General features: G+C 36.1%; 5 protein-coding genes and 1 pseudogene across 7 annotated transcripts; 1 reads left to right on the top strand and 5 right to left on the bottom strand.

Moving 5' to 3' along the window:
* Nucleotides 1-212: 212 nt before the first annotated feature.
* Nucleotides 213-3,348, bottom strand: LOC103859858 (annotated as a pseudogene).
* A 206-nt stretch (nucleotides 3,349-3,554) lies between these two features.
* LOC103859861 (protein FATTY ACID EXPORT 6) lies at nucleotides 3,555-5,115 on the bottom strand. The gene is made up of 3 exons (XM_009137442.3): nucleotides 4,727-5,115; nucleotides 3,998-4,085; nucleotides 3,555-3,859 (listed from the first exon to the last, which is right to left on the bottom strand). Exons 1-3 carry the CDS (start codon nucleotides 4,923-4,925, stop codon nucleotides 3,784-3,786), a joined length of 363 nt encoding a protein of 120 aa, XP_009135690.1. The 5' UTR covers nucleotides 4,926-5,115; the 3' UTR covers nucleotides 3,555-3,783.
* A 1,159-nt stretch (nucleotides 5,116-6,274) lies between these two features.
* On the bottom strand, nucleotides 6,275-9,421 carry LOC103859857 (calcium-dependent protein kinase 9). Its single transcript, XM_009137441.3, has 9 exons — nucleotides 9,197-9,421; nucleotides 8,060-9,026; nucleotides 7,759-7,902; nucleotides 7,487-7,639; nucleotides 7,293-7,408; nucleotides 7,062-7,229; nucleotides 6,852-6,979; nucleotides 6,684-6,783; nucleotides 6,275-6,604 (listed from the first exon to the last, which is right to left on the bottom strand). The coding sequence occupies exons 2-9, from the start codon at nucleotides 8,784-8,786 to the stop codon at nucleotides 6,512-6,514; spliced, it is 1,629 nt and encodes a 542-aa protein (XP_009135689.1). The 5' UTR covers nucleotides 8,787-9,026; nucleotides 9,197-9,421; the 3' UTR covers nucleotides 6,275-6,511.
* A 2,677-nt stretch (nucleotides 9,422-12,098) lies between these two features.
* On the top strand, nucleotides 12,099-13,582 carry LOC103859855 (reactive Intermediate Deaminase A, chloroplastic). Of its 2 annotated transcripts, none has more exons than XM_009137438.3 (6): nucleotides 12,099-12,355; nucleotides 12,486-12,610; nucleotides 12,726-12,770; nucleotides 12,947-13,020; nucleotides 13,095-13,144; nucleotides 13,264-13,395. In XM_009137438.3, exons 1-6 carry the CDS (start codon nucleotides 12,196-12,198, stop codon nucleotides 13,356-13,358), a joined length of 549 nt encoding a protein of 182 aa, XP_009135686.1. In that variant the 5' UTR covers nucleotides 12,099-12,195; the 3' UTR covers nucleotides 13,359-13,395. The 2 variants fall into 2 exon arrangements, with proteins under 2 accessions (XP_009135686.1, XP_009135687.1); XM_009137439.3 differs by having other exon boundaries at nucleotides 12,100-12,355; nucleotides 12,495-12,610; nucleotides 13,264-13,582.
* LOC103859856 (probable inactive serine/threonine-protein kinase fnkC) lies at nucleotides 13,515-16,108 on the bottom strand. Its single transcript, XM_009137440.3, has 6 exons — nucleotides 15,733-16,108; nucleotides 15,409-15,640; nucleotides 14,988-15,157; nucleotides 14,230-14,512; nucleotides 13,983-14,149; nucleotides 13,515-13,904 (listed from the first exon to the last, which is right to left on the bottom strand). Exons 1-6 carry the CDS (start codon nucleotides 15,854-15,856, stop codon nucleotides 13,747-13,749), a joined length of 1,134 nt encoding a protein of 377 aa, XP_009135688.1. The 5' UTR covers nucleotides 15,857-16,108; the 3' UTR covers nucleotides 13,515-13,746.
* A 1,944-nt stretch (nucleotides 16,109-18,052) lies between these two features.
* On the bottom strand, nucleotides 18,053-21,834 carry LOC103860209. Of its 2 annotated transcripts, none has more exons than XM_033288557.1 (6): nucleotides 21,650-21,834; nucleotides 19,656-19,825; nucleotides 19,233-19,515; nucleotides 18,962-19,141; nucleotides 18,562-18,861; nucleotides 18,053-18,455 (listed from the first exon to the last, which is right to left on the bottom strand). In XM_033288557.1, exons 1-5 carry the CDS (start codon nucleotides 21,700-21,702, stop codon nucleotides 18,837-18,839), a joined length of 711 nt encoding a protein of 236 aa, XP_033144448.1. In that variant the 5' UTR covers nucleotides 21,703-21,834; the 3' UTR covers nucleotides 18,053-18,455; nucleotides 18,562-18,836. The 2 variants fall into 2 exon arrangements, with proteins under 2 accessions (XP_033144448.1, XP_033144449.1); XM_033288558.1 differs by having other exon boundaries at nucleotides 19,057-19,141.
* Between the last annotated feature and the right edge of the window lie 84 nt (nucleotides 21,835-21,918).

The raw sequence follows: 21,918 nt of genomic DNA, 5'->3' as shown, positions 1-21,918 counted from the left end.
ATAAGTTTTGAAGATCAACTTCCATATGGGTCAGCTGAGATGACTGTGTGAAAACATCCATATGATGAGTTTCAGTCACTGGAGATTCTTATATAGCAGAATGAAAACAGATTATGTAAGCTTGTATGTAATTTTGTTTGAGCTTTGTCCTGTGTCAATCAATGGCAAGAACACTAATTAAAATCCATTGCCAAATTCCTAATATCCTCATCTTATTTTAAAATTTCAGATATATTATAATAGAAATCTTAAAAGAAGAATGACATACTAATCAAACGTTGTTATTAATAGCTTTACTGCCAGATACTGCAGTTGAAGTTAAGCACTTCAGTACACTAAACTGAGATAAAGAAGAGCACAAGAACCACCATGGTTCTAACCGGAGAGAAAACTTGTATTGCTTTTGCCATTGCCTTTGTTGGCGTAGAGTTCTTGCTTTTTACATCAGGAAGTGGTGGTTCCATGACATCTGACTCAACTAGTAATGGATAAGGAGCTTGAGCTGGTGAAAGAAGCCTTGGATTCGCGAAAGGCAAGAGCTCACCGGTTCTAAACATACCCATCTCTCTGTAGCATTGGCTCTCTGCAATCAAACATCATCTCAGATTGCCTCAATAAAACTTTAAACAAGCAAGAGTGAGAAGAGTTGTTTTTACTTCTGTATCTTGCAGTGGTCGCTGGGAAGTCAGTGATGATGCCATCAATCTTAACACCTTGGACAAAGAAGTTTATCTCAACAGTTGAATCCGAGAAAAGATCAAACGGTTGAGTTACAAACTCGTTTCTAAACGTCTCTACGTACACGCGAAACCCACTTTCTTTCAGCCTAGCAACAACATCTGTCTTCTTTTTAACAAGCCCTCCGTTGTAAGGAAGGACAGACTCCTTACTGATGACAATGGTGCCTGCAAAACTCATGATCTCTTTGATTGCTGAATCTGTGACATCACGTATGTCTTGATCCACTCTATAGACAAGTTCATCAGGATATATTAGCTTCTTTTTTTTAAAGTCCATTAAGACAGACTTATCAGTAGACTGGAACATGATTGCTACTGAAGTTGTCTGGCCTTCTTGAGTACTTAGTCTCTCCGTCTTATTTAGCACCGCATCAACCACGCTGATTCCTTGATGTTTAGCTAAGTACATGTACACTGCATTCTAAAAAGAACAAAAACAAAAAAAGCTGCTTCAAGAAAAGAATCATGTGTTGTGTTATTACTTGACACACAAGATTAGGAACAGAGCTCTTACCTCCACTTTTATCAAGACGCCTAAGAGAGAGTTGTAACGGTTTGCAAGAAACAGAAACTCTGATAATGTAAGAAGCTTTCCAACGTTTTTGTTTCTTGGGTTTCTGAATAGAGCATGATCCTCTTTAGGATTCGAGATAACAGCTGCAATGAAGGAAAAAACAAAACTCTCTTTTACATTATATTGAACTGAATCTTGAAATTAGTTTTGTACTTTTTGTGCTTACGCTTCAATGTTTTGAGACATAGTCAAGCTGAAAGTGTAGATTCCACTTTTAGGCTGAATCTCTGCAACTGTTGATGACAGGTTTCTGAAGCTTGTGTCAAAGACATTAGTGGTGTTGAGAAGATCTATGGAGCTCATGCAAAAGGGGATCTTGTCCTTGGACATTTGAACATTGCAATCAAGAATGTCAACCCCATCCTTCACAGCTTTCTCATAAGCCAAGTCAGTACACCCTGGGAAGTCTCCACTAGCTCCATCGTTCGAGATAATAGTAACCACAGCTGCAAGATCAGATCAAAATCAGACAGCAATTCAAAGATGTATATATATATGGTTTACTATGTGCATTACTACCAGGCTCCTCATCTTCTTTGGTGTCTAAATGAGAGAAGCAACCTGTGAAAAAGCAAACACGAATGTTACTTTCTTTACCTCTAAAAATATAACAAAGGAAGGTTTCTTTCTACTTACTGATGGCTCGGTACGGAGTCACTGGGAAGTCTGATAAGAAACCATCAACAGAAAAGTTTCCATTGTCAATAAAAGATAAATACTCAGCTGTTGGATCATAGCTGTAGTTATAAGAAAACACAAAATCATTGGCAAACTCCGAGGCGAAAACTAGTAAGCCTTGTCTATGAGCTTCTGTGACAAGTGACGTGTGGGGTTTCAGGTAAAGATCTGAACCTACAGGCCATATGTAAGACTTTGGAACAAGCATTCCAGATGAAAACGTTTTTATATAGCTTAGGTTCTTGGAAAGAGAGCTGTAAGTTTGGTTTGTGAAGGGCTCTATCTGATCTTGATTCAGAAACCTAAAGATGAGCTTTGTCACATCCTCTTTCATGCTCTTAAGGAAACTGATCTCTGGAGAAGATATGAAGTCCACGCGTTTTGATAGAGAGACAACATAGTTTCTCATACTCAAATTATGTTGCCGGTAGAAAGCACTGTTCTGTAAGTATAGGAACGACAAGAAGAAGAAGAAGAAGATTAGTTGTGTCTTAAGGATAAAAGAGTATATACATTATATATACCTGAATGTTTAACCAGAGGCCTGGAGCTCCTAGTTCTGCTACAATTTCAACAGTTAATATCTGGTAGGAACCGTCGAAAACTCCTGATCGTGACTTAACGTTCTGGACCACTGATGGAATGATACTATCAGAAACTTTGTATGGAAACATTTGAAAAAGGGTTCAAGGTAGTAAGCTTACAGTTCACATCAGAGAGGTCCTTCCATGTGAAATCAACAGAGAACCATTCTTTATTATTAGGGTAAACGTCTTTGTCATCAGAATAATTGTAGAGATTTGGATTAGGGAAGCAGATTCCAACACCATCCTTTGTTAGTTGAAGATCACACCAGACAGCTACGTTTGGTGAAGTTGTCACACTGACAAACTCATATGCTTTACTACTGGAATCTGGAAACACACCAGAGAACCCACCTCTAGCAATCACAACAGGAGGTTTCCCTGCCCAAAACAAAAACACATCAAGAAAGTGTAAGAACATCATAAAGAATCATGTTTAGAAACTGAAAAGAACTCTCTGTCTCTAACCACTTAGTGTCTGCCAAGAACTTGTTAAAACATTGTGTAAGTTGAAGAACTGGAGCAGAATCAGGAAAAACATTCTAAGGAATGTCATAGTGATGGAGATTTTTTTTTCTCAGTATTTGGTTTGTGATTCTGATGAAGGTGGAAGTGAAAAAAAAAAGTGTATTTAATTGTGGCCTTTAGATGTTTAGCAATAATCTTCTTCTTTTTTTGGTATTAAAGTTCAGCAATAATGTACACAAACTACTATGTTCTTAGAATAGAAATTTTAGCTAGAACAGGTAATGAGATTCTGCAGTAAGCATTAACTCCACTTTGTTTCTAAATTTGTGAGAAAAGAACATTTTTTGAAACCGTGTTACCTCCACTCAGCATGGAACCTGTAGCTTAACTCTCCCTTGCTTGTCTCCTGTTTTAATATTCATGCAAGAGTCTTGCCTTAGTCTCTGCCTGCACTCGTTAGAATCAATTGTATACTATTAGGAAAGATTAGAAACAGTTCAGGATATTTTGTTGATAACAGAAACATGATGATATCTTCATAATATATAATATTGGCTCCAAAACGTTTGTAGTGAAGAGAAACATAATGACAAGAAACTAATCTCAAACAAACAAGACCATATGAAAGTTCTTTTAACTCATACAAACTAATCTCAGAGACACACAAGAGAGATTTCTAATCGACAAATTCAAACAAAGGAGAGTATCGTCTGCATCCAACAGAGTTGCATAACCATCATCACTCAGCAGCTTTTGATGGGATTTTATTGCCACCAGTAGCGATCTTGTATACGTAAAAACAGGTCATGAGAGCACTGCAATACAGATATGGTTCTAATATTAAAACTCAATAGAGTAGAATCTCAAAAATTACCAAATATTGGATGCAAAACAAAGATAACTAATAGTCACCAAAAGTAAAATGAGAAGAAAAGAAAAGGAAGATGGTTAACCTGATCACAGCAACCAAACCAGCGGGCATGATCTTTTGAGTGAGCAAGTAACGCTGTCCCATGACTAGTGTGAGAGCTGCTGAGATGACTGCATCAATTAAATAAATAAAAAAGAACACATTCAGATTAGTTTCAGTCACCGAGATTCTTAAATACGAGAAATAAAAATAGATTCTTTGTGAGCTACTCTGTAGTGTTCTTTGATACAAAATGGTAAAAAAAGTCAGTGCCTTCAATTATTCTTATTCTTGTAACCAAATCCTTAAAGTCAGAAACTTTGCATTTGAATATTCATTTGCAAAATACTGCTACAGTTGAATATCTAAACAAAGCAAAATGTTGGTTTTCAAATCTTTGTTAATCAAGTCTAAATTTTGATTTTCTACAAGTAATCAGTTCAAAACTTTGATTTTTTTCTTTTTAACAAAATAATTAAATATTCAAATCCCATCCAATTCATGATAAATGGTTATAGTAAAAATTCGCCACTGGACACTAAATGAATCAGATCAACATCATGTAGCCAGATTACTTATGTTCGGTTCCAGATCGTTAGTGGTCTAATTAAGATCTTGAATAATAACATAGCTTATACTCCCAATTGCTCAAGTTCTTAATTCAAACAGTGAACACCATAACAAAAGTCAACCACTCCTTCCTCAATTAATTTTTTTCTAAACATGAGACATCTAAAACACAGCAGATCAGACAGAAAACACAAAGAAGAACCTGTCTGAAGAACAACAGCGATGGTAGAAGTCTTCTTCTTCTTGAAAGCATTGAGACTGAGATATCCAGCGAGGATGAGTAATAGCCCAGTGCCTGCACCTCCTGCGAAAGATGTGATGCTTCCTTTCTTCAGGTACCCGATGAACCCACCGCCGATTAGGAGTAGCCCGTAGGGGATTGTGAAGCAGAAATCATGCATTTTTCTCGAAGATATTTTCCGGGAAAGGTGGAAGGGATGAATGAAGAAAACGATGGATCGTGCTGAATTGATGATCTGAGTTGTGAAAGAGACGACTTGGTGGTGGATTTAAGAAATTTTATTACAAGAGTGTGTTTGTTTTGGTTTGGTGTGGTGAGCGCGTGGAATTGGTACGCCTTCTTTTCGTCAACGGTCTTTAAACAACTATTCCATCATTTCTACGGATCAATCATCTAACTACTAGTCTAGTCTCATAAACATGCATGTTTTAAAAAGAAAAAAAGTTGTATTAAAAATATATGTTTATATTTTCAATACAGCTCTGATCAATACTGGTTTAAGTTTTGAATATACATCTCAGATATAAATTTGGATTTTTGAATCGGATTCTTTGAGTATGTGTTCAAACTTTTTTTGTTTTTTGGACAACAAGTAAGTATATGTTCAAAACTAAAAGATCGGATTCAGATGATATTTGATAATCTAAAATATCATCTAATAAAATCTGTTCAAGCACTTTTACAGTTCAGATCAGATACGATTCAAGTATTATATATGGATCATATTTTGAATTTAATTACAAATTTTCGGATTTTAGATCTACATTAGAGATCTTTTAAGTTGAATCTCTTATAGTATAAATTATATTAATATTAATGAGTACTAATGTCAAAATCTTTTATGTACAAATTTTCACATAAGATTTAAGTTTTTTTTAAAAAAAAATTAATATAATTTGTAATTGTTTTATGTTGAAAAATCATTGATAATGATGGTCTAGGTGGAAGTAGGTGATGATGTCAACCAACCACATGTCTAGAGTGCTTCCATTCCATATGTTCTATATGATATTACTATTCGAGTCACAAAAAAATTCTTTTAGAAGCACCACTATATGAGAAAGTAGCTATGGTCTGAGATCGTGCTAAAGAAGCATGACATCAGTTTCCAACTGATAATAAGGGTGTGAACTCTATACACCACATGTATTTAACGACTTAGATATCAAAGTCGGATTGTTATTTATAATAGCACAAAAAAAATTATTTATAATAGCACATCTAATTTGCGTACTACATTTCTAAAACTCGTATACCAATTTCGTATAGGAGGAGTAGACATGTACTCTTAGTTTTTATTATTACTACGAGGTTGTTGCCCCTAATTTTCCTTAGATTAATGTGCTGAAAAATGTTTAAAGCAAAGCTTCTAGTATTTTGCATTTACGAAAAAGACAGCCGTTTCACCAAATGTCAAAAAGGAAAAAAGCTTGTCCGTCTGATGTTGTCGGAAAAGTGGAGTTGGTTTGTGTTTCGAATCAGGTTAATAAAAACACTGCAAAGATCATATAATCTTGGAAAAGAAATTAAACTTCTCTTTCTCTCATAGCACAACAGCCTTGGTACAGAACACACAAAGAATAATAGACAAAACAGAATAAAAGTACAAAACACAAGCAATAGAGTTCTGGGTATATTCCTGTTTTTGTCTGAACAAACATTAATTAATACAGCTCCTGATTTTCTGGATTAGATACATACCGTTTCTCCTCCTCTTGATACTTTGAATCCAGAAGCAATGTCCCTTTAGAAGAGCCGCGGTGGTTGTTGTTGTTGTTGCTGTTGTGGATTTCCACTTCTCATCATCGCGCAGAACTCTTCATAGTTGATTCTACCATCCTGCATAAGGAGGAGCAAAACAAACATTATGACTAAGACTAGCTTTCTTGAAAGAAGGAGATGTTTCAGTTTAACTTACGTTATCAGAGTCCACATCTGAGAGAACCTCTTTGATTGTTGCATCATCTCCCATTCCATACTCCTTCAACGCCACTTCGAGCTCATCTATTGTAATGTATCTGTCCATACATGCATAAGATGGTGAGCCCTCTTACAAATTAACTGAGTAAGAAACAGTTCAACTTACCCACTGCCGTCTTTGTCAAAATGCTGGAAAGCCTTGTAAAGATTCTCATCACTTTCAAGCCTGTGTCTATGCATAGTTGCAGTAATGAACTCTATGTAGTCTATTGACCCGTTCCCATCAACATCAGCCTAATCACAACCCCCCATGAATATGAATTTCTTAAGAGAGTTAAAGAAACGGAATATAAGTTCAGATTAAGACCAAACTTACAGCATCCATGAGCTGCTTCACTTCAGCTTCTGTGAGTTTAGATCCCAACTTGGCTAACCCTTCTTTCAATTCTTCATATGTGATTGTGCCACTGTTGTCTGTGTCTATGTTAGCAAACATTGCCTTCAATCCTTGGATCTCCTCCGTGTTAATATTCTCCGCGATAACCTATTCAGAATCTAAATCTTTAGCACAAACGAAAAGTTCATATTCCAAAGTTTTAGAAGTTACCTTTAAGGCAAGTTTCTTTAGCTTATTCATTGCTCTAAACTGTTTCATCCTTGAGAGAACAGCACTGTCAATTGGCTTGTCAGATGCTTCTCCACCTTCTCTAAGCCATGGATGCTCTGCACAAACCAACCAATCCAAGTCTCAGGATCAGGAAGGAACATATAATGTAACCCTCCCTAACAGGGTTTACTTACCAAGAACATCAGCAGCAGAGATCCTCCTTTTTGGATCAGCAGTCAGCATCTTGCGCACAAGATCTTTAGCACTGTTGGAGATTGAAGGCCAGGGCTGGCTTTCAAAGTCGATATGGCCTTCCAATATAGCATCAAATATCCCTTTCTCGGTTTCTACATAGACAGATGAAAAAGCAACAACAATGTTTATGTTAGGTATCAACTGTTCTATGAAACATTATGAATAAAATGTAGTCACAAGAGATACAGAGAGAGATAGAATGTTGCATTACCAGCCCAAAACGGGGGCACACCACTAAGGAGAATGTATAATATGATTCCAGCACTCCATATATCAACTTCTTTCCCGTATCTACGACGCAAGACTTCAGGAGCAACATAGTATGCACTCCCAACAATGTCTCTATATACTTTTCCTGTAAAGAAGAACAGTAAGCTAACATCAAATTTTACCAAAGAGTTATCTCAAGACATGAGCAGTTTCATCTAAATGCAATTCACAGACCAAGAAACACAGGACACAAACAATATAACCAGGAAAGGAGAAACAGATTTGTTTGTTTATATTATTACCCTCTTCAATGAAGACAGACAAGCCAAAATCAGTAGCCTTGATCAAAGCCTTGTCATCTTTACTAGAAAGCAAGAAATTCTCAGGCTTCAAGTCTCTATGCAACACACCCATGAAATGACAAATCTTGACAACGTTCACAATCTGTCTACACACAGACGCAGCCGCTCTCTCACTGTAATGCCCCTTAGCAATGATCCTATCAAACAGCTCGCCACCAGCGCAAAGCTCCATCACCAGATTCACAGCCTTCTCATCCTCATAAGCCCCTTTGAACTCCACAATGTTAGGCTGCCCACTCAAATGCTGCATTATCTGAATCTCTCTCCTCATGTCGTCCTTGTCAGCTTTCGTCACCAGCTTCTTCTTCGAGATGGACTTGCAAGCGTACTTCTTCCCGGTTGAGTTCTCTGTGCAGAGATACGTTACACCGAACTGCCCTCGTCCTAGCTCTTTCCCCAGTGTGTAGAACAGCTTCACGTCCTCGTAAGCGTTCTCTAGGATAGAAGTAGAACTGCTCTTTGCCGCTTTGGGGCTTGGTGCCGGCGCAGCCATTCTCCACGGCGGCGGTTGGTTCGTCTCGGATGATGGTTTCTCCGGCGTCTGACTTCTCGGCTGTGGGGTATACGACGGCGGATCTTGGTGGGTCTGATCCACTTCAACTGATCTGGTCTGCCCGTTTTGCTGAGGCTTCATCAATCCATGGTTCTTGGCAAAGCAATTTCCCATGATTCTAGCTCAAATTACGACGACCCAGAGAAGAAAGATCGAAACTTTAGCTCAAACTCCGACGACCCAGATAAGAAAGATCGAAACTTTGGCAAAGTCAGCTCAAATGAGGACGACCCAGAGAGAAAAGATCGTAACTTTGGCTAAGTTAGCTCAGATTCTGAAGACCCAGAGAAGAAAGATCGCACCTTTTAGCAAAGTCAGCTCAAATTCTGAAGACCCAGAGAGAAAAGATGGCAGCTTTTGGATGATAGAAGTGAATATTTTGCAAATGATCAAAGAAGGAAACAACAGAGAAATTTATGAAAGTCAGATTCGTTAGAAAAAATTAGTTGGGGATGTTTCTTATTATTATAATATAAAGACGTGGAAGCATCACTTCGGCAACGCTTTCAGATAAATATTATTACCTTAATTCATCAAGCAAAAATAATGATCGCCAGATGGATTTGAGGATTTATTTAAAAATCAGAGAGTTGAAAAAGTTGCAGAGTAAATCATGAGAAGCATGAATGGAGAACAAGTGGTGGTGGGTTCGTTCATATTATAAGAGAGGGAGAGGGCGGCTTTTTCTGGGAAAGACAGATAGATGTTGAAAAGTAAAGAGTCTATTATTCAACACGGAGTCAAACTCTTTCTCAATTAGTCTTTTTTAATTACTTTTTAATTTGTTCATCATTTCACATGAATGTTTTTCTTCTTGTCTTGTGTTTAGATTTGCACTTTTGCTTGGGACATTTTTTAGAACCTCTCTTGTTGTTTTGTACTTGTCCAGTACTGCAGTGTGAACATTTTTTGACTTAACCAAAGGCCTTAGGCTGGTGGCACTTGAGGGATAATCCCAATACGGTGAACCCGCAGTTCGATCCCCGTTCGCCACCAGAATTTAACATTGCACTTTTGGGACCCACAGAATAGTCGGTTGATTTCGGTCGCCGGACACAGTGGTTAAATCAAAAAAAAAAAAACATTTTTTGACTTGGTGTGTATAAGTTTCTTTACTTGGATTCTATCAAACTAACTATTTCAGATACACAAATAAACTTATATTTAGAAAACTTTACTCTGTTGAACAAAAAAAAAAGAAAAAAACTTTACTCTTAAAAGATAATTAATGTTCAAAACCTTTTGGAGATATATAATTCCTTTTGATTGTTTTCCTGTTGTTACATTACATTTGAAAAATAATTTATTATATAATTGCTTAAAGCGATTAGTTGACTGGTTTATCAAGTATCATATAGGCAAGAAAGGATGATCTTTACAACTTTGAATAATGGATATGTGATATGACCAATTCTACTCGTTTATATACTTACGAATATGATTTTGTGTATCTTCTTGGCTGAGAAAAAAAAATCCATCAAGTTATATGATTTTAGTGGATGGACGCCGATACTAAAATAAACATTAGTAACCTTAAATCATCAAGGTTATACATGATTATACGGGCTAAATATATATATTGATTCACATTAGTCTTCCGCTACTAAGTTTTATTTTCCACTGCTACTAAGTCAGATAAAATGTCTATATCAATTAGGCCGGGTATATACATAGTATATATACTTAAATATCGTAGAAAAATCTCTCTTTTTGTTTAAATGGATTTTGATTGTGATTTTGAATATCTTCTTTAAAGTCTCGTCTTTCAGGCGCGGTTTAAATTAACTTTTGAAGGGTTAAATGGTATTGAGCTTGTAGTGGGACGGTTTTACATCCTAGCTTCCCCCATCACCAGGTTGTTGGTACCATTAATCTGATCTGGCAAATAACAACTTCACATTGCAGTGCACTCATCCCATGCCTTCACATTGATTTTCGAAGCTGCATTAACTTCTCCATTTAATTCTCTTATTCTTTTAACTTTAATATTTTGTGGTCGAGAATGTATTAGGGCATCTTCATCCTACTCTATTTTTCCTCTAAAATTGAATAAAAGTGAATATAGAGTAAGGAATGTTCTAACCCAACTCCATATCTCACTCCATAATGAAATTTACTCCATAAATGTAGTAATTTATTTTTTGTTTGTTCATCACTCCATTATGAAGTGGGAAATGAAGTAGGGTTGGAGCAATTTTACTTCATTTTCACTTTTACTCCATTTTGGAAAAAAAAAATGAAGTTTTACATTGGAGATGCTCTTATGTTTTCAGCGCATTTGAACCTTAGATCAAATCGTGTTTAGATGGAATTTTAGGATATAAGAAGTAAGGATCAGAGCAAAAGACATGTTTTGGGGCAAGATAGATAGATTCACTTTAGATCGATTGTTCCTTTTTCGACAAAAATCTGCATAATATTCATATTCCTTAATTTTTGGTCTGGCTTCCACTTAGAAACTTACGCATGACAAGTTTTGACGTATATTTTTTCAGCCATTGATAGCTACTTTACTTTTGAAATTGAATTTTGATAGCTTGAAAGATTTAAGTAAGATGGTAGGGTCCAAAATGTGCGTGATATGGCCACACCACTACGTGTTCATGCCTACCTTAATTGAATACAATAAGTTATCTGATTTTGGGACTTCATATACTCTTATATTATAAATTCTCTAACAAAGACAATTTCTTTTAGTAATGTATTGTTTAACATATCACATAGCTTGAATTGATCCACATTCTTATGTATGACTATTTTGTAATATGACTAAGTGTTTGATGTAACTAGTGTTGTGGTAGCCACCATTGCAGGGGCCATGGAAGGTCACACCAAAGACATCAGATTAAATAAAGGTGGTTTTGGTAGGAGTTGTGGCTGGAGTTATCACCACGGACCAACTCTTTGGAGTGATGGATGCTACATGGTGATCAACCTTTGTCTAAGGAAATTGTCACTCTATATATGAGGACGTTATAAAATGTCATCATAGTACAAAAATGTAATCATAATCTTATAATCGCATTTCATATGGTTTGCATAGATTGGGAAGGAAGCTAGAGAAGTATGGCCACACACATTTCATATGGTTTGCATAGATAAGTGGTTTCTTAGAATGCAAGCGACTTGCCCCATTTGTAGAGACCCATCTTTCATATCACACTTGTACATAGTTCATCTCTCTATTTTCTAAATGTTCTTCCCAAAGAAAGAACTATGTACAGAAAAAAAACAAATGAATTTATCGACTAAAATGTTATGGGGATTGGTAGGGGCATCATAGCCCAGTGGGTCAAATCTCTATAACTCTAAACTTCCAAAATCAAATAATAAAAACTTTGTTTTCTCAAGTTATATATGTACCTAACTAAGGGTAAATTTGGAAATGTAGAAAAAGTAGGATTAAAAGGAGGAGAGGACGAGACACGAGTATCATCTGCTTACCTACCTTTCTCTCTCTCTCTCTCTTAAGACTGTTTGGTCCTTTTGCTTTTGTTGTACCTGCGCCGTAAAATAGGTGGAAATGACTTTGTCACTCGTCAAATCCATGATAAACTCTCCAAAACTCCGCCTCTCCACAGCACCACTTGGCTTCTCTCGTTGCAACCGCTGGTGTGTCTCTCTTCCAAATATGTCTTCAAAATCTATTCCTTTCGCTTCACTCACTATCTCCGCTTCTTCTGGTAACCATTCTATCTCATTTTCTCTCTGACTAATAATCATGGATTCTTGTGATTTTTTATCAACGTCCGTGTCAGTGCATCTGTTTATTAGTCTTGTGGGTTCTTAGGAGGATGATAATGTGAGTTAAAGAAAATGCAGGTAAGAAGGAAGTAGTGGCTACAGAGAAAGCACCAGCTGCTTTGGGACCATACTCTCAGGCTATCAAAGCTAATAATCTTGTTTTCCTCTCTGGTGTTCTTGGACTTATACCTGAGGTTGGTCCTTATAAGAGTATGAAGTTTTAAAATCACCATATTGTTGTTTCTTCTTCTTCTATGGGTTCTACTAAGATTGCAATTTCTTATTTTTTTTGTGTTTTTGTGTGTATAGACTGGAAAGTTTGTTTCAGACAGCGTTGAGGATCAGACAGAACAGGTGCACTAGCTTTTAAACTGTCTCATTGTGGTCTCTATAAAGATTAGTTCGCGTACAGTAGTTTCCACTTTCAATATTCCACTATAGCTGTAGCAAAGGTTGAGTTGCTCTGTCTTTCTTCCGTGGTTTTGTCTGATTGCTTCTGTTATTGTGTTTATTTTTTTGGAATATTGAAGGTACTCAAGAACATGGGGGAGATATTGAAAGCTAGTGGTGTTGATTACTCCTCTGTGGTGAAGACAACAATCATGTACGTTTTGCTAAACATAATCGTTTATCCATTTGAGTTTTTGAATCTAATATCTTTGGTTTCTTTTGTCACAGGCTTGCTGACTTGGGTGACTTCAAGAAAGTCAACGATATATACGCCAAATGTGAGTTATCTCATCAAGTGTTCCTACTTTGTTCTAAATCGCATAATTACTGTGTCTATGTATTGGTTTTATAGTTGGTGTGAAACACTCCTAACCATTTTTTTTTTGTTCTGGTGCAGACTTCCCAGCTCCTTCTCCAGCACGATCCACATATCAAGTCGCAGCCTTGCCTCTAAACGCCAAGATCGAGATCGAATGCATTGCAACACTCTAGAACACCATCAAACACGCTATGAAGAGTGGGAAAAGATGTCAAAACAAATAAGACAAACCATGATGTTTTTGGGGCTTTTCTTATCATATCCCTAAATCAAGAATAAGCGATGTAGTCTCTCCTATTTGACCGTCATTTGAAGTTTGACTTGATATGTACTGAGTACAATATTTTTTATTAGAAACCTTGATATTGCTATGATGAGCAAACATAGTGTTTGGTAAGAGTTACATATGGTCGACTTGATGGTAAATAGATATTTGCCTTTGAGAAAGAAAAAAAAAACACATTAATTTGAGAAGCAAGCACACAGAATCTTATTATTAGGTTGGTTGATAACCAAACAAAAGCATGGAGCTGCAAGTTCATTGCCTTAGAGAGAATCTAACTAGGGAAAGTACTTGGTTGAAGAAACAGCCTCCATTTCAACTTGAACCATCAGCATATCATTCACAAGGAAACCCTTTGATGAATCTCTCAGATCATCAAAAGATATCAACTTACGAAACCCCCAGCTCGGTACTGCTCTACTGAACCAACTATCCACTGTCATCAAAGTAAGAAAAACATTAGTCATGGCGATGAACACTCACACATATACACTATTATATATCATTTGCTTACGTTGGTTTTGGACATTGTTGAGTTTGCTTTGGTTAAGAACCCGAAGTTTGGCTCGAACATAAACCTTCTCATAGGGTCTGAGTTTCTCCTCCCCATTGAGCTTAAGAAACATGGACAAGAACTTTCCCTCTCCCTCGCCTCGACCATTTGGATACACTTGTATATTCCTAATCGTCATATGAAATATTATTTGTTACTCTAAATTCTAAATACAGAGCTTTTGCTTTGATTTTAGTGCCAAACTCACCAACTTCTTCCTCCAATAGTAAACACATCTGATGAGTACATATCTTTAAGCAGGGTGGAGAATCCTCGAATCGTCCAGGTGAATGTCGGGTTATAGAACTTCTCAGTGGCAGAGAAGAGTTCTGAGTTCTCAGCTATAGAAGGAATGATCACATCAACGCCAAACTCACAGTGATCTCCATCATAGAGGTATCCGTTTTTCGGATCTTTGAAGGTGTCAACAGGGAGGACCTGAGAGAATCCCCACATTGTTTTGAAGACGTTGAATCTCCATACAGTAGTATCTGCAGATTACACCAAACAAAGATGATAGATGTTACTTGTAAGCATAGGCCTGTGATTTTTCCGAACTGGCAGAACCCAACCAAACCAAAATTATCGGTTTTTTGGTTAAAAGTTTGGTTCAATTCGTAGTTTTTATTAAAAAAAAATTGGTTATCAGTTTGACAATCGGTTAGTTTGACCTTTTATTTTCTAAAAATTATAACTAAAACATATAAACTCTAACCAAAATTTCAAACTGAACTAACCATCGAACTAAGTAACTGAACTAACCACTGAACTGAAGTAACCGAAAAAACCCTAGCTTTAATCAAAAACTAAAAATCAAAATTTCAGTAGAATTTTCATTAACCGAACTATCCGATTGCCAAACCGAACTGAATTAACCGAAAGCCGAATTAACCTAACAACCCAAACCCGCATGCCCACTTAAGCACATATCATTTATCTTGTTTAAGAGATCAAAGTTTATAGAACCTTGGATGGTGAAGTACTTCCTCTCGTTATTGTTGAAGATGTAGAACCTGAGATCTGCCAAAACCTCTTGATGTGCAGCGACGAGAGTGGAGTTGTCTATGGCCACGTAAAGAGAAAGGTACCCTGAACCACTGTCCTTCTTGTTCCCGTTGGGATACACAACAAGTGTCCTACATATTAGAAACAAAGTTACACATCCGAAGCTAGAATAGATCTTAAATAATATATAAAAAGATAGTTTTTTTAGCAACTATTCCTTACTATAAAAGAAAAAAAAAGATCAACTGGTATAAAAAGATAGATCAATTGTATAAATTAATTAACTGGTTTTGAGTTGAAAGTTCATCTAATTGATACGGTATACCTATTGTTATTTAAAGATTTTATTCAAGAAAATAAAGATCTGATTACTAACACATACCAGTTGTATCCACCAACTGCAAAAGGGCGAGACTCGTATCTCTCTGCGTAGTTTGACTTAAGGAGAGTGTTGAAAGACTCCATCTTGAGAGTGTAAGACGATGGAGGACGATCTCTCAGACCTTTCACTGCGTTTGAAGCTGAAACTTTATAATCACGAGATGAGATCTCTTGAAGTTTGTCTACATAGTTTACTTCTCCCACGTTTGGGTTTGGTCCTGCTCCATTCTCCTCTGTTTTGAGCCAGAACACAGATGTGTCACACAATGTTTAAAAATACACATACGTTATAATATATCAGATGGAAGCAAAAGAGATTGCATACGCTGAAGATTTTTGTTAAAGTCATCAGTATATTGACGTATGAAGGAACGTGCAGACGCAGATGTGATATAGAGACAACACAAGAGAGAAACAATAGAGATGGTGTTTCTGTAGTGACTCGTCATCTTGCAAGAACTTTGTGAATGAAGTGAGCAGAGAACAGAAACTAGCAAGACTTGTCTATATATTGAGAGGGCGATGCTTTGGGATGCTGGAGATAATAAATGACAACTTGTTGTTTTTAAATTTTAATCCCTCGTGTTTTGCATGGGACATTAAAAATTGAAATATTGTAGCCTTCAAAACCGGCTCTAAACTGGACTAGTGGTCAGAAACCCATGTTAATCAAATGTTATTAAAATGGTGGTCAGAAAACCCATGTTACTTAATGCATCACCTACTATATTAATCTTTTTTTTTTTTGTCATCCGTTGTTATATTGATTCGAAACTGGATAAACCAAAAAACAAGTTACAAAAACTGTCGTAATGAAACGACACCATAATCTAGAGCGGACAGTTAAGAGACACAACCCGAGCCATAAGCCGGCGATTGCACAACTACAATCCCAGAGACAAAATCAAACTACCATACACGGACAACAAGAACATAGCTAATAACATATTAACATAAGAGGCTAAAGCACAACCAACCTAGATAAGAATCAAACTCCGCCATAGAAAGAATAAACCGGATCGATAGTTTATGGATAACCGTTGTTGTAGAAAGTGTCTCATAAGAGCTTCTGCTCTACCGCCTCCCTTCAGATCCAACTTAAACTCGCCATTGATCTCTGTAGAAGCTCACTACGTGCTGTCTACGCGTCTCAACACCACGGCAGAGCCAACCATGCCTTACTCGAAGCACGCTCTTACTGAAACCAGCCAGTAATTATAAATCCACCACCACATACCGCAGATCTGAAGAGATCGAGGTCCATGAATTCCTATTTGAAACTCTCCGCTTCAACACAAATGAATGAAACTTCCGACCAGATCTGAAACCTTAGATTAATAAGCAAGCCATAAACAAGACTGAAACAAGAAGGAAAAGAGGATCCACCCTCTCACAGTACCAACGGCCGGAGCCATCGACCGGAGAAAGTGAAAAGACGGTGACTTTCAACTTTTCGCTCTCTTGTCGCACTTCTCTCAAAACAAGTTTTTTTTCTCACTTCCTACGTTTACTAGATTAATCTTTTAGGGGTGGTAAATAATTTCTAAATCGTAATATTCTAGATAATTGTCATCCATTTTCATTGTTTTAAATTTGAACCCAATTGAATAAAAATCTACTATATTTTTGTAGTCTACGAATGAATGCCTGCTCTTTTTCTGCAAAAATATTACCAGCTCCCGGACTAGTAAACCAATGATCGACTGCGGAAAAAGAAAAAGTTGACAAGAAAACATTCAATTATCTGCTTAGAGCACCATTATCCCTAGCAACCCTAATGGGTATCTTAGAGCATCCTTATTGCTAGGACCAAGATTTAGTTTCTTAGGATAGTTTATTAATATATGAGCATTAAGAGACAATGTTAAGATACTTGCATAAGAGTGTAGATTATTGGTAGATACGTTTTTAGGTTCTTAGTTAAATAGTAATCATATAACGGAGGACAGAGAAGTGAGAGATACCTGGTTTACAATCGATTCGGCGGAGAGATCGGTGGACTGAGTGGTCGGTTGAAATCGGCGGAGAGATCGCCGTCGACTGAGAGACCACGAGAGAACGGAGACGATGTGAATGATTACGAGAACGGAGAGATCGCCGTCAACTGAGAGACCACGAGAGAACGGATCGGTGTGGAGTGAGGGGTGGGTAGAAATCGGCGGAGATCACTCCGTGGAGTGAGGGGTCGGTTGAAATCGGCCGAGATCCTGTGCTCTGGTGAAGTCGCCGAGGAGAGAGAGAAGGAGAGAACGGAGACGAAGAAAATGATTTCCACACGGTTCACGCGACTTTCCTTACCCCGTTCGGTCTTGCTCTCTACCGATGACACATGCCCTTAAGGACGTGCATAAAACACTTCTTAATTAACAAACGTCTTCATCGTTTTTAACTTATTTTGATTTAATTTTCGTGTTTTAATATCTAAGATACGCGGATATATACGCCGATAATCATGCTCTTAATCACTTTTTTACTAATAAATATGTGTTAAGCACTTTATTTAAGAGCCTTCTAATTGTTTGCCTCCAATGCAAGGTTTTTATTTTGGGGTTCTTAAAATATGAGTTTGACAAAGTGATTAAAGAGATAAAATGGGAGAAGACGACTTTGGTATTGTTACAAGGCGAGAGAGAAGATGAGTTTTGTGTTGCTACAAGTGGAGAGTGAAGATTATATAAACATAAGAAGAAGATACAGAAGAGACATAGACACAAGCATAATTGATCAAAAAAAAATAAGCATAAGACACAAGCATATGCGCAGAACCATAACAAGAACATATGACATTAGCCCTGTTCGGAACGAAGACGCTACGTTAAGCGTCCAGCAAACAGAAAAGCACAGTAACAACGGCAATTGACTTCAGATTTCCGGCAACGATGTGAGAGTTTGGACGCTAGCGATTGGCTGTTGATTTAAAGTTTCCGGAAACGATGACGCTGTTAATTCCAGCGTCCCAAAGCATGTCTAATCTAAAGCTTGAAATGATTACTGCTACAACAGATGGAGAAATGCGCAGAGCCTCTGATGTCGCAACAAAATTAAGGGCTGCAGAATGAGAAAACAAGAACCAACAAAGCTACAACCTTTTAAAACCAAGAAGATAAGTACAAACTACAACCTTAAAGAAAACAAGAACCAACAAAGCTACAACCTTAAAGAAGAATAGTCGTGTACGTCACCAGATTTGGCACCAGACCCATCTCGGGAATTTCGTCGAGCACCTTGTAGGCACTCTCCACATCGTTCTTCTTACACAAAGCTTTCACGAGGAGATTACAAGTGAAGATGTTGGGAGTGATTACAAAAGACTCCTTGTTGTTCTAAACATGGACTGTACCAGATCGAATCTCCCGTTCGAGATCAATCACACGTTTTGGAATTATAGAGATGAGAGAGAGGAGGAGACTTCTGTGTCTGACGCGTGTTTCATAAGCGCTGGTTCTTCCTCCTCCTAATTAAGCAAAGCTGCTTAGTTTAAAAGGCAATTTTTTTTTTAAATCAAAATTAATTTAAGCAACCCAGTTAAGAAATCCCGATAATCATGCTCTTACTTTGCTTTTCTATGGTTCCCCAAAAAAAATGAAAAGATTAGTTGGTTAACAACTCTAAGCTTGGTTCGAACATAAATCTTCTCGTAGGGTCTGACCTTCTCGTTCGCATTAAGGAGAAGATACATCGACAAGGCTCTTCCCTCTCTTGTTGCACGGCCACTTGGATTTACTTGTATATTCCTGATCATCATATGGAATATTTGTTACGTTACCACTACTATATTCTAACTAAAGCAAAAAAGCTTTAGTCTTCAACTAATGTTGGACTCACCAATTCCTTCCTCCCACGGAGAATGTATCAGAGAAGTACGTATCTCCGACCAACGCGGAGAAACTCCGAATGGTCCAGCTGAACCTCGGTTTATCAAAGTTCCTAGCTACAGAGAAAAGTTCTGAACTTTGAAAAGGAGAATGAATAGTCACATCAACACCAAACTCGCAGTGATCTTCATCGTAAAGGTATCCGTTGCTCGGGTCTCTGAAGGTAGCAAGAGGGAGGACCTGAGAGAATCCCCACATCGTTTTGAAAATATTGTATCGCCATGCATGAGTATCTGCAGATTATAACATAGATATATAGATAGATGTCACTTCTATATACACATTGCATGTTTTTTCGGTCTAGGGAGATGTACAGCCCAAAACTTCCTAGTAGTCATAAAAAACAAAAGATAGAATGAAAATTAGCAAGAACCTTGGATGGTGAAGTACTTCCTCTCGTTATTTTTGAATACGTAAAATCTGAGATCCGCGAAAACCTCTTGATGTGCTTCAACGAGAGTTGAGTTGTCTATGGCTACATAAAGCGAAATGAACCCTGAACCACTATCCTGCCTGTATCCGTTGGGGTACACAATAAGTGACCTGTATAACAAGATCCATCCAAAAAAATAAAAATTGAATAACATTCAATTCGAACACGAGACTTTGGAGACTATAAACTAATTTTATTTTTTTTTAATGACAAGAAAGTCCAGTACATCTTCATAAGTTGATATCCAAACCATTAAAACATAAGTCACAACTTTGATTCATGTGTGATTTTTTTTAAAAATGAACCTATATATGGATCTATTCTTAAAAAATCATGTTACATTTAATCTTTAATTTTATCATTTAAATTTTTAAGCCTATCAAAGTAAAGTCACGGGTTAGTTTCACCTTAAGTCTCCCCATTATTAACCGATCTTTCTTGATTGTGTGATGACTTTACTTTGCTAAATATAAATCAATGACTTGTGTCTTTAGATTCTGTTACTAAAAAAATATATTAGGTTCATAGATGACCATACGTTTTCAATTCAGTATGATCACGTTCGACCATACTTCATATTCTACTGACAGAGGTTTAGTAACAGTAATCATGCTCGACTCATATTTGAGTTATTGCTCTTTGAATTTTTTGTTAAACTTGGGTTAACCTTATTTGAATGAATCTTCTCTTTGTATTATATGATTCCTTTGATGTACTAAAACACATACATATTTGGAGAAGATGAAGTTGAGTGTATTAAAAAAAAATCAAAAATCAAATACGGATGTATACATTTAACAGTGACATTATTGTTCAAAATTTAAAAATATATAATGGTATAATAATCCTATAATTTCGGGATTGTAACAATTTTTGTTAAACAATCATGATAATACCAAAGAAAATCTATTTCAATATTATGCAATATCATTCAAAAAGAGAATATTATGCTTATCCACAATATATTGGTCGTAGATTTTTTTTAAAAAATGGACCTAATGAACATATTCCTAGAAAATCATGGTACATTTAATCTCTAATCTTATCATTTAAATTTTGGACCTATCAAAAAATTTTATTGGACTATCAATAATTGGATTTAAACAATAAATGATCCATTAGATTTATATATAGTATAAATTAAATTAAATAGATATAATTTAATATTTTAATACTATACCTATATGTTAATTATTTAAATCTTTGTCGATGTTAACTTTTAAAATTATAAAGATTTTTTTTTAAATAACAAAAATTATATTATCTAACAATGATTAATCTTTAATACCTTAAACCAATGAAAACACATTTTAAACTATATAGTTTATTTTTAAAAATTAAACAAAAACTAAATGTTTAATTATTTACTCAATAATATAAATCTATGAAGCGAAAATTTTAATTTTTTTAAAAAATTCTAAATTTGTGAAATGTTACAATATTTTTGAATATGACAATAAACCAATATTTTACTAATTTTTATATATATAATTACGATTTTAATAATGAAATAATAATCCGAATATATATATATATATAAAGAGATACAAATACATGTGAAAATTTGAAACCATATATTCAATAAAAAATATACCGTAAACTTATTATGTTTTAAAAATTGATAGATATATATATATATATATATTATAATATATACCAATTTAGAATTGACAACAAAATATTTATATAAAAATAAATAAAAACAAAAACCCGCACGGTTGCGCGGGTCGAGATCTAGTGTTAAATTAATTCTGTTTAGGAGAGTAGATCCCTTCCAAAAAGAATTGAGCATGTAACCCTTTAGATCTTTACTGAGTGATTTAAAGTTTTAGCTACTAGGCCAATTTCTAGTTGGTTCTTAAAATTTTAGAAACTTGCTGATGTCCATAACGAATTTTGGATTTGGAAGAAATAATATCAGAATATCAACATACCAGTTGTATCCACCAACTATAAAAAGGACGAGATTCGTATCTCTCTGTTTCATTTGACTGAAAGAGCGTGTTGAAAGACTCCATTTCTGCGCTTCCTGATTTTTTTAAGAAACATTGTTTCTGCGCTTCCATAAGCTTCTGCTTCCACGTATCAACTTCCATTTCTATGTAACATAGATATTTTTTTTTCAGAAACTTTGATGCTATTATGAACACAGATAGTGTTTGGTAAGAGTTACATATCCACAAAAGACAACAAACTTAACAAA

Source organism: Brassica rapa, chromosome A03, assembly GCF_000309985.2.
Source record: "Brassica rapa cultivar Chiifu-401-42 chromosome A03, CAAS_Brap_v3.01, whole genome shotgun sequence".
In the NCBI taxonomy this organism is placed as follows: Eukaryota; Viridiplantae; Streptophyta; class Magnoliopsida; order Brassicales; family Brassicaceae; genus Brassica; species Brassica rapa.
The sequence above is the reverse complement of the archived record's forward strand: the minus strand, read 5'-3'. Positions and strand labels throughout refer to the sequence as shown.